Source organism: Chenopodium album, chromosome 25 (assembly GCF_948465745.1).
Source record: "Chenopodium album chromosome 25, dcCheAlbu1.1, whole genome shotgun sequence".
In the NCBI taxonomy this organism is placed as follows: Eukaryota; Viridiplantae; Streptophyta; class Magnoliopsida; order Caryophyllales; family Amaranthaceae; genus Chenopodium; species Chenopodium album.
Window position 1 is genome coordinate 7,041,792 of NC_137858.1, and position 12,707 is coordinate 7,054,498.

General features: G+C 30.2%; 1 protein-coding gene across 1 annotated transcript; it reads right to left on the bottom strand.

The window, feature by feature from the left end:
* Nucleotides 1-1,334: 1,334 nt before the first annotated feature.
* Nucleotides 1,335-6,409, bottom strand: LOC145615294 (alcohol acyltransferase 9-like). The gene is made up of 2 exons (XM_081670358.1): nt 5,870-6,409; nt 1,335-2,431 (listed from the first exon to the last, which is right to left on the bottom strand). The coding sequence occupies exons 1-2, from the start codon at nt 6,341-6,343 to the stop codon at nt 1,493-1,495; spliced, it is 1,413 nt and encodes a 470-aa protein (XP_081526484.1). The 5' UTR covers nt 6,344-6,409; the 3' UTR covers nt 1,335-1,492.
* Nucleotides 6,410-12,707: the final 6,298 nt, after the last annotated feature.

Here is a 12,707-nt window from a genome sequence, read left to right on the forward strand (position 1 = left end):
ACGGAAGAGTGCAATAATGAATTCCAATTTGGAGTTCCACCTTATATTATACTTCGTATGCCCTACGCTTGAATAATTGCACGAATAATGTTTGATGTGTTTGTTATTAAATCAGCCCAAAGGGGAAAATGTACCAAAATAAATGGTACGTCACGACAGTGGAAATGATATTCTTGTTGAACACAAATCTTTTAAGATATAAAGGAGGAAAAAAGGATGGCTTCTTAGTCACAAATTTATATTGCTGTGATCTTTGCTTAAATAATTAGGCTTTCTTATTAAGTTATTATAACAACCTTGAATTTTCGAAAAAAAAAAAAATCCAAAGTTTAAGATTATGTGGGTCATATAAGGAAGCATTTTGCTAGATGGTAATGCCCTTAATTTAAAGGGAATGTTAATACATTTTAAAAGGTGATAACTTTTGGACCTATGACCTTAATTTAAAGGGAATGTTATTATGTTAATACATTTTAACATAAATGGAATGCTTACATTAGATTGTTTTGGCTAATTCTGTATGAAAAGATGTTTATAGTGTTCATTTGTTTTAGATAGGGTAGAGTGGTAAATGGAGGTGGGAATTTAAGAAGTATTGAAATTCAAATTGAATGTTAGTTTAAATATTTAAGAAGAGCAAAGAAGTGGTCTTGAATATTAGGTCGAGAAAAGTCACTTTAATATATCTAAGTCGTAACTGTATTAGTGTTATTAGTACGTATAAATAACATGCCATGCTAAATCAAACTTATAACTACATATTTATGTTACAGGTGGTAATAATTTTTTTATTAAAATAATAACAATCCAGCTATTATATCGAGACACTCAGGTAAGGCTCGTAGGTGTAAACGGTCCACTTGTTGATAAGATCACACTGTACATTACTCCATAATAACTAGCTTATTGAAATACTAGTCAAGCATGTATGACACCTATAAGCAACTTATATGGAGTACAATATTGAGCAAAAAGGACTGAAAAATGAGTTGATTTAAGTTCTCCCTTTCTTCAGACCAAACAATATGGGGTGTCCAACTAAGATGGAAAGTAAGAAAGACTAAAAGAGTACTTACCAAAGCTCCAAAGATTCTAGTCGGCAACACAATCCATCTTAGGATTTCATATGAAAAAAGTTATGACAAATAATTTGTGCAACTTAAACTTTTCAGATGGTTATATGATTTGTTCATGAAAATGCTTTCAAGTACAAAACTCTATAACTAAGTTGAGGATAAGTTTACTTGCCATTCCACTCTTTAATTTAATAGGAGAAAAAAGGTAACCAAGGTGCTTCCACATAATTAAAATGCAACCTTAGCTTATTTACTCACATTATTTATCAAATAATTACATGTTAGAGGAGGGATGGGGTACGGTGATACAACATACTACTTTCATTACAGGTTATGTGCAACGATTTAACATAAAGTAGAGAAGGAAAATGTCTAATTGTTGCACATAACCTGTAACAGAGGTAGTACATACAATCTTAATATGTTAACCTATCTTCATTATCATGATAGCCATTCAACTCGATATTTTGGTCACATTCCAAAAATCGAGTCATGTAAAACTCAAATTTTTCAGCAGTTTTTGGAGGTAACGATACGAGAACTCTCACAGATTCAGGATCTTTAGCTATGGGTAGAAATAAACAATAAATATCACTAGCAACAGGACCCATATGTAATGGTTTTCCTGACCCGAAATCCAAATCTTCTAAACCCAACTTAGACCATTGAGAAATCACCAATGTTGCTGATAGGTCAGTTCTTACCTTTTTATCTTCCAACATATCTATCATAGATCTTATATAATCGTCATTTAAACACGACTTAGCTTGTTGGACCAACTTCACACCATGACATAAGTTGTTGGTGACCAAATCCTTTACTGTTGTCTCGGCACATCCAAGCACAAATCCATTCCCATAATACCCTTGTGGTAACTCTGGCTTTACCCTTTTTCTAATGTTAACCGAGAAAAGAAGCTTAACATTTAGCATATGTGACAAGTTTAACGATTTAACCCACGCCTGCCACGTGTGAGATGCAAGGGCTTCAAATGTGGTACATTTTTGTGATGGACTAATTTTGCTTTTTAATTTAAGAATTTGGGAGGGGTTAAATGTTATGGATGTGGCAACAAGGGGTTGAGACTGTAAATATTTGTTAAGGGCAAAATGGCCATTTTCTCCAATCTTAGGGGGGGTAAAGTTAGTAAACACTGGATGAGTAAAGGTAACTTTTGCTGGGGTCCTTGGTTTTAACACGTGTCGACCATGGAATGGATGGATTGGTGGATCAGAATTGGGATTGGAAGTGATGTGGGCCCACGCATTGAGAAATTGTGATGTGCCAATGCCATCACATAGGCAATGATTGATGGCTGTGCACAGGATCATTCCACCACACCTGAGATGAGTTACCTGCATTAGAGAGATCGAATAAGGTACGTGTGTATGTTAGCTTTGATGCACAAAACTAGCTACTTGGCCCGAGCAAAAAACCGAGTCATTGCATATAATATGAGATTTTTAAGAAAATGACTTGACACATATATATAGCCATATAGGTAGAGTCGCAGAAACAATATGGTAAAAAGTGATAAAGATGAGGCATTATATGAGGCAAGACACTCCTTCTTTGTCTTGAATTTTAGAAATACTATAGTGTGTCTTTTAACATCAATTTTACTTTTACACTATTTATATACTTATAGTAAATTTGCTAATTTTTATATAATAGATTTATATTTAAAATGTTATTGCCTAAAGTATTATAATTTCAAATACGTAGTATGAACTTATGTGAACTAATTATAATTTTTTATATTGAGCATGAAAATAAACTCAAATTCACCGACCAATAAGATAGTGAAAAGAACCATAGAGGAGCTAGTGACACTAAATCCAAATGAGCAAATTATGCACATGAAATGTAGGGTCGTCCATGGCTTTAGTGTCATTTTCTTGAATAATTCTAAAGCAATAAATAAAAACAAAAAATGAAATTGAAAAAGATATAGTGATATTCATACATTATTATTATATTTTTAGGATATGATATTTAAATAAAAAAGGATTTAGCAAAGGGTAAGAAAAGGGCCAAAGAAACAGAAAGCCACGCCATAAATTGCGAGTTCATCCCATCTTTCAAATGATCTTTTTAGTTTTCCAATCAAAAAGTTAATCATTGTTCCCGTTCACATCACTTTGCTAACAACAATTTAAATGGATTATAATACACTTTTAACTACTTGTCAATGGAACAAATATATATTTTATTAAATTCTAATCATAAGTTTATTCAATATTTTGTTCTTTTGCCAATGAAGGTTTTAACATGTCTATAGAGTGATGATTGACATACATATGTGCTACACCTTATGTCATAAAATTAATTAAAAAAAAAAAAATGAAGAATACATATGATAGATTAACTAGACAGTACTTTGTATTAATAGTCATGTAAATGTTTTAATTTGCTCAAGATTTTTTTTAATTTTTTTTAATTTTTTTTAATTTTTTATTTTTTATTTTTTTATTTTTTTGGGGGGGGGGGGTAATAAAATGGTACTAATTTGTGATTTACATTTTTTAAATATTCTTACCAATAAGTTTGAGTAGTGGGGATAGTGTGGCAACGATTCAGATCAAATGTTTCATTTCAATAGCTTGTGTGTATTTTCACTATTTTATTCATATAACCTAATTTTCAATGTAATCATCATTCAATTTGCATTATTGACATACTATCATATAAGTATAAACTCTGTTAATAATCCTTTTTTGAGTAATTAATAAGACACGTTTTACACTAAAATCGATAGATAAGTTGCACATGCGTTTCTTGAATGGAACACATCAACGAACATATATCCCTTAAATCCTCCTATAAACCTCACAAAATGAACATCCTGGGGCACATGCATATTAGTGAAGACAGAGATTAAGGATTATATTCAACAAAGAAACGTGACCTATATTAATTTGTGGATAATTTAGGGAGTTAAGCTCAGCAAGTTTCATTTCCAAACACGTGTTAATAATAATAATCTTCTAATTAAGCAATTAATAAGATGCCCATGTATGTCAAAATAAAAATTATTATATATGGAATAATGCATGGGGAAGAAAGCCTCAAACCATATAAAAATGTACTTTAGTATGTGACTTTATGATCAAGATTTTGTATACTTGTATGTTTTTTGGCAAGAATATAAGCATGTGATATTTTGGACATTTGAGAGTAACAAGGTGAGAGAATGAACATGCAAACATACATATGAAGATAATGAAATCGAGAAATCAATAATCATGTCCGATCCAAAATAAAAGGTTGCTTTCAATATTAACGTATTATTAGGAACGTAAGCCTTAGTAATATAAGGTATCATTTGGAGCATAATTTTTGTGTATGTTCTTTGGTAAGTTTTTGGAGGAACGATACCTCCAAATTCATAAAAAAAAGAAAAAAAACTACCAATCTTTTTTGACGTTGCATTGTCATCATTTAAAATAAATTGAAAGCACATAATTACAAGCATATTTTTGTTTGGAATTTTGTTTATTGTGTAAAATATCTTAAAGTTTTAGATAGGACTAGTATGATTTGCTAGTTGTATAAGCAACAACAAAAAAAAAAAAAAAAAAAAAAAAAAAAAGGTACAATGGCGTTATTCGTAATAATATATAGTAGAATCAATACATTCGAAAAACATTACTTGTACTTATTGTATATACAGACAAACTATTAAGTATTAACCCTTGTCTTTAACTTAAAATTTGAAGTAAAAGTTCTAAACTGATGATTTAGGAATTGCGGAGTAGATTATACACTAATAGTACTAGTACTAATATCTTTTTGTTCAATTTAATTCAAGTAATTATTGTAACAAAACTTCTAATGAACCAAATCTAGCTCAAATTCTCTCCCATAGAAAAAGAGAAAAGGAACTAATTCCCTAGAATAGTTGAATATAGTAACCTTAGCTTGGAATATAAATATATAATGTTAAACTGTTAATTAAATTAGCTAATAACTTTGTATGTGAAAGCTATTGCATTATTTAGATAGATATTAGTGTGAAAGTTATCCGGAATCTTTAGTACTAGTATTAATAATGTACACTTTATTGAGTTATTTCACATTAGAGTATGAAAGTTACTATATAGTTATACTCTTTGGTAAAAAAATTATTATTTATGTTATCACCCAATTCATTTTACTTAAAAATTGTGTACTAGTTTACCTAGTTAATGAGTTATAACTCCTTTTGCTTGTTATAGTGTATTAGAAATATTTTCACGGCGTCAAAAAAAAAAAAAAAATTCACATAATTTTTTTTTTTTTTTTTTTTTTTTTTTTTTTTTTTTTTTTTTTTTTTTTTGTTGAGGGAATTCAAAAAATACTTAACATTATAGAAATGATATTATTTTAGTTTAATTACAAGTCAAAGGATCGGACAAATTAGTGGAGTTGCATAATTTTTTATCCGATTTTTGTTTAATTACGAGTATGACCCCACTTCTACTTCCCTTGTTTTTGGCTTTATCAAAAATTGATATTTATTAAAGTTCTTGGCTTATAATTTCTTTTCATTACTAATTTTACTATGTTGGAGATCAATTGCTGAATCAACCCTATGGAGTAGCATAGAAGATCAACACGACTAATATATGTTCCCGAATACTACAATAGTATAGTACACTAATAAACTTAGGGTTATTTTATACTCATTTAGTTCGGATATATTATATATAGCTCCGAGTTTCTCAAGTATACCCGAAAACACCTAAGAATTCATAATTAAAAAACGGATAAACAAGTCGAAATCATTATAAAAAAGAGGGAGGGATGCAAACCTGAACTATAAGAGGAGGAACATCCAAGAAACAAAGAGCATCAACCTTATAAAGAAGTTTTCTCCAAGACTTATTAGGCTTACCACAAAACTCCAAAAACTCAACAACAGATAAATCTAAAAAAGCCTCAGCAAACAAAGCACCTTCACCATTACAATCAACTTCAAGCTTTTGATAATCACTACTTTCATGAGTAGTAGTAGAACTAGCACTACTAGTAGCTCTCAACCTCCCCGCTAGAGGGTAATACTCGGTAAGAATCCTCGAAAGCGAAAGCTTCAAACTCTCAACACAAACACCTTTCTCGTACAAGTAAAGGTACTTAATGGAGAATCGAAGGAACTTTTGATCGTCGAGATTTGAGAGATAAAGAGAATGAGTTGGTGTAGTACGATGTGGAGTGATTAATGAGGGACTATTAGGGTGGTACTCACAATCTGGGATTTCTGCGGATTTTTTAGTGTCCGCTGTCATGCTTATTATTTTTTCGAAAAAATTTTAGAGAGAGAAAGTAGAGAGAGAAAGCGAGGGGATTGAAGGTTTGAGAGAAGAGATGGAAGGATGGAGGGAATTTGTAGAGGGGAGAAAGAAGGAAATCTACGGTTAGATATGCATGTTATGTTATGTTCATATAGGTAGTGATATTGTTCATGTACGATGAGATTCCACTACGTGACATTTGATAAGTAGGCGGGGATAGAGACTAGAGAGCACCTTAGGGGAGGAGTAGAGGATCGAACTTAATAATAATGTTCCGAAATTAGTGATTACTGAGGTAGCATCGTGTATGAGGTGGGTGCATGAATAGATTGTATATATTTACTTCATATATTAAGGTTTGAAAATTTTGTATCGAATATCTTATATGATCGATGTTCACTTTTGTAAAAGTACAAAACTACTACTTGTATATATCAACGTTAATAAGATTATTGTATAACTTATTTCAACTAAATTAACTACACAAACCTATTAATTATTAGCTCAAACCTTAAACTCCTATACTAAATTATTTACTTAATTAAATGATGGGTACAAATTAAATGATATGCGGGGTTCTGCCATTGGATGAAATGCCTCCTGTTAGATCTTAGAGCATATTCCAATTGTCGTTAAGGATGCTATTATCTAATGAAAAATATTCATGTTCGTTGAGATAGTGCGGAAATTACTGGCATCAACACCCTAATAGTACCAAATTTGTTTTAATTTGTGTTTATTTTAAAAGAGAGTCACGAGACATTAATGTTGGCAAGATTTGATCACAAAAGAGAGAGAAAAAAAAAGAAGAAGAAGAAGAAAGATTAGATAAATATTATTAAACTTTAATTAACAAAGATGGCAAGTTCTTCAAAAAATAAGATGGCAAGTTGGTATCCACATTGAGTAAATTTTTTAGATGCAAAATGGAACAATTCTAGGCACTCAAAATGAAATTTGTTTTAAATTAAGTATTTCTATTACAAGGATAAAAGTTAAAAAAACAACCTTTAAGTTAAAAAACAACCTTTTATATGTATTCGGGGAATCGGGGTTCACTAATTAATTAACTTTACTACACATGTCTAGGGTGTGCACTAACTTCACTGTACATACCATTACTACCGTATATATATTAATTAACTATTCCAGAATTCCTTAACTTCATCATATGAAAGAGTAATATAGTTATCTAATTAACTTACCTTTATAATAAGAGTAACTTTTTTTTTTTTTGAAACATATAATAATAAGAGTAACTTCATGTCTTCATCATTAGTAAAAAAAGAAACTAAAAAAATTGATGACTTTTATTATACTATGTACATCAGAGTGATTTTTTGATCAAATTAACAATAATTTTACCTTACAAAATATATCACGTACATAAGAATTTGTGAGTTTGTGAAGTTTTAAATGAAAACAAGTTAAACTAACATAGGAATGTGATGTGAAAGAGTAGTTATATATGGTGGTCCAAATTGAAATGGGGTGGTCTTCTAATTCTTGATTTTGATGATGATAATCACTTTAAGTACATGTTTTGATAATTACATATGCACTCTTGTAGATTATATTATCGTTAATTGTTGCTAATCCACGTGGGTTGATCATATTTTATAAATCCTCCAATACGTGGAAGCCTATAAATATGGTAAAAAAATAGGTTAATTTCTGACATGGACAGATCTTCTTAAACAACAAAATCTAATACCATATCATGCCAAAGTCACGCGATCGACCACTCTCATCTAATCATAAGCCACATTTGTTATTTAGAGTTTGTTGAATCATTATACTACTTGAGGGGGCTATAATTTTGCCTACCACATTCTAAGTTTTCTATTTGATCTTTCTTATCTTATCGGTTTGACTGGAACCACATTTGTAATGACTATTTCCAAGAAGAAGACTTGTGGAAGTTCGCCAAGTCTTTAGACCTTTATTTCAGCGGAGAGACTCAAGTTTGACTCTCACGCGCCTAATATGTCTTTTCTATATAGAGTATAATTTTTCTTTCAATAACCAAACATGTTACCCTGTAGACTCACGACTAGACATCGAAGGGATCTCAGTGTATTATTTACCCAAACACAGTGACGAATCTTAAGCCAAAAAGTTAGGAGGGGTCAAGATTTAATCCTTTTAACCTTTGTTAAAAAATAACAATACCTAACCACTTTGCCACAATGTTTTACATGCAATACATAGACATCAAATTACTTATAATGAACAACTCCAAAATACTTAGGGGGTTGGGCCCTAGCCAGCCCAAACAAAGGTCTTCCCCCGCCCATACATAATTTGAATGTATTGATTTTTAGGGAGCATGGTTGGGAATTTCTGACTCAACCCGAACTCGACCAAAAGTTACTAGAGAAACTTGAATCCAACTTAAACTGAACTTGAATAACTCTTATAAGTCTGACATTATTTTTAATAGTTTCTTAGCACAATCTGAAATTGACTCAAATCTAACCCGAATCTGACTCGCCGATTTGAATTGCCAACCCTATTAGGGAGGGATAAGACCACACTAAATATAGATAATAATTATATTTATAAAACCATCATTATTATTATTGGAAGCATGATGATTTTGAAATGCATTCTTTCCTGAAATAGCAAAAACCGTGCTGGTAGCATAACAAATGCAGGAACAAATGAACAATAATATGATGTAACACCACCACGCGAATGTAATTCGGCTTCATTTTTTGTTTTTCTTTTTTCGGTTTTATTATGTTTTGTAATCAGTACAATTATGTGCACCGTACCATCTAACTGTGCAAATAACTCAGTACAATGGTATGATAACAACATTATCGTTGGGTCCTCTTGAATTTTAAGGCTTATAACTCAATCGTTGACCAAATAAACCTATAATTTCCTCCATGTTAAATGAAATTATTCTAGTTAATTAAATACTCATGTATGTTACAAATATTTGTTTTAAATATCTTGTTCACATTTTCTGAATTGAGCTGAACTGAACTGAACTGAGCTGAAATAAATATTTTATGAGAGAAGGAAATTAAGAGCTAAACTGAACAGATTGGAGTTGAACTGAACTGAAATTAAGTAAAAGTGAACAGGCCCTGATTAGAATATATTATGCGATTCCTCTCAATACATAACACACGTACAAGTATTATGATATTCATATATATCGCAAACTAATCTTACGAATATCGCATAAAATCAATGTTATGTTATGCATATGAGATTCAAATAAGATGATAAATGAAACTTCATTATGCATTTTCTTTTCGTAAAGATATATCTCAATTCCAAATAAGAATATTAAAGGCATATTATGTCAAAGAAATATGATTATATTAAATTAATAGATCATGACCAATAACAAGTCGAATGCTGTTAATCTCCAATAACGAATGTCAACGTCACTTTTACAGCCGCCTTTCCAATCCAGGAGATGCATGGTTTGATTAAGATTATAATGTTCATGAAATATACAATGGTCCTGTTTGGCAGTAAGCTTATTGGGGGTATATTAGCTAATTTGACTAACTTTAACTGATTGACTAGTCAAACAAGCTTGTACAAGTGTTTGGTAGTAAGCTTATTGAAAGAGCTTATTCCACTAAATAAGCTCTTTTTGAAAAAGCTCATTTTAGGAGCTTTTTCAATTAGCTTATTCATTAATTATTGTGAAATGACACTTATAACCTCATTTAATTTAAAATCCTATCTAAACTACCTACCCCACAATTAGCTTATTGGTCATTTCACATACTCAATCACCTTTAAGCTATCAGCTATTTACTAAATCAGTTAATAAAATCAGCTAGTCAAAATCAGCTAACTCAAATGCTTTGGGTGATGCAATTGGTATCATTCTCATATATATTTCTTATTTATGTTAAGTCAATAGAGGAATAAGTTTGTTGGTATCCAATTCCTCAAGAAAAAAATTTGAAAAGAAAATTTTATTGATTGTGAAAGAAATTGATTTATATATATATATATATATATATATATATATATATATATATATATATATATATTATTTTTAAAGCTAAAGTGAAATTAAATATTAAGATCTATGCCTTTAATCTATCTATTAACCTATACTAAAAGTAAATGCTTTCATAACACTTGTCATTACCTTGTAACAAAAAATTTCCGCCTTTTTCGTTTATTTTTTTTTAGGCAAAATCTTTAAGCAAATTATATAAACCTTATGATATTTTCTTCTTTTTTTTTTTCTTGACACAATGATGACAATCATATTCCATATATACCCAAATAAAATATTTTTGAATATCTTTTATATACTTTATATTTTGTAATATTATAGTCAAAAATTTTAACAACCGTGCATTGCACGGGATTTTAACCTAGTTTGATTATATAATTGAGTATATTTGTTTGTTTAGTTGTTATGCAATCCAAAGTTGATGGAATATATTGGAAGTGGTATTAACATGCTTATGTGCAAATATATTATTAAGTTGGTTAAGTGCAGTGCTATCACATCAGATTTTGATTACCACATAATTGTGGAGATAAGCTGTTGAATACATAGTAGTCTTCACTTTTCAAGCATAACATAGCATAGCACCATCCGCTGATCCGCATACATCACTAAGTGTTGGTTTGAAGCTGTAAATGATCAGGGTGTACAAAGGGTTTAGCAATTTAATTTCATATTTCTAATTTTGTTATCTTCGATAAATGGCTTTTACGAGGTTTTTTTTTGTTGACTTTTGGTTTTTTTTATGTGGTCAAACAGTCATAAACATGTTTAATTAATCATCTTTTAATAGTTTTTTTTTTTTTTTGACACTATAATAGTTGAAAAGCTATCTTTTAAGCCAAAATAAAAAAGCTAATTGGACAATATAGTTAAATGAAGTGACTTTTTTTTATATATATATATATGTACTTATTTATTTTGGCTTTTACAATGTTAAACCACATTTAAGCCAAAACCAATTTTTTTTTCATTTTGGCTTTTGGCTTGTACATGTTAAATGACTTTTTTTTTTTTTTTTTTTACTCCTTATTAATAACTCATAAAATAATTAATAACTAGATAAATCATTTTTTATAATTAATAATTACTAGTAGATACTCCGTAGTTCACTATTCAAAATAAAAATAATTCATACGGAGTAGTCTATAATTAATCTTCTTAAATATCATTTTATATTCTTACGCCAACAATTAATATTTGATTTCACCAAACAAATTTCTAAATAGACAATGGTCCGACAGCTAATACATTAAGCTAGTCAATATAACCGATTAAGTTAAATATCTAACAGCCAACAATCAGTTAAGGTCACAAGTTCGAGACCCACTATTTACATTTACTTAGGAGTAATCAGTTAAGGTCACGAGTTTGAGACCCACTATTTACATTTACTTAGGAGTAAGAGAATTCCATACTTCCTCCTCCGATGGTGGCGCACAATCAGCCTTTATGGAAGCTACATCATTAGCCGCTCTCCAGGTTTCTGAGGTTTGTTCTCTATCCATCTTAATCTTTGTTATTACTTAGAAAGTTGATGATTCAACCTATTATCTCACAATATTTAATATCCAATGGAGGTAAAAGAAGTACCAATTTCTACATGTATACCAACTGTTTGTGAAAATGCCACAGAAAAAAATGTGACAAAGATTCATCCTTTAAGTTTAATTGCTCCATTACTGATGTATGTTCTATTTCTATCTATTTATGTCTTGTATTACAATGAGAGGTAGAAGCTTTAAATAATTATATACAGAAATTAATTATTGGTGAAATGAAGATTCAAATCTTTTTACCCAGAAAATTATAGGTGAGGTGAAGATTCAAATCTTAGAAACTAATTTAGATGAGAATATGAGATGAAGATTAAAATAGTTATAGGTGAAAAAGAGGAGAGGAGTCATGCATTTTTTAAGATGTACACCAAGTGTTTGTGAAAATGCTGCTGAGTAAATGTGAGAGATTCTGATCTTATTGAGGTCAAACTTGCTAAAAGTTAAGAGCTTGGAGATCAGAACCTCTCATGGTTCTCAAAGTATTACAAGGTTTTTGCATTAGAAGTTTACCTGCCATTGCAAGATTTTACATTGAGATGATACAAATGGGGTTACACTATATTGGCTAATTGGCTGTACTACTAGTTCAACTCTAACTAATGGAAATTAAGTAAAATCCCAATTCATTTCTCTTTTTCTAACATTTCATGTCAAAAAAAAAAAAAAAAAAAAAATGTAGAAACTGTAATGAACTTGATATTAAGGAAGAATGGGCTAATGCACGAAGCTCAAGACCGGTGAAATTTATCTGTGTAAATATTAAACCCTGAATGGTGGATGAAGTAAGGGTTTTGTAGACCAA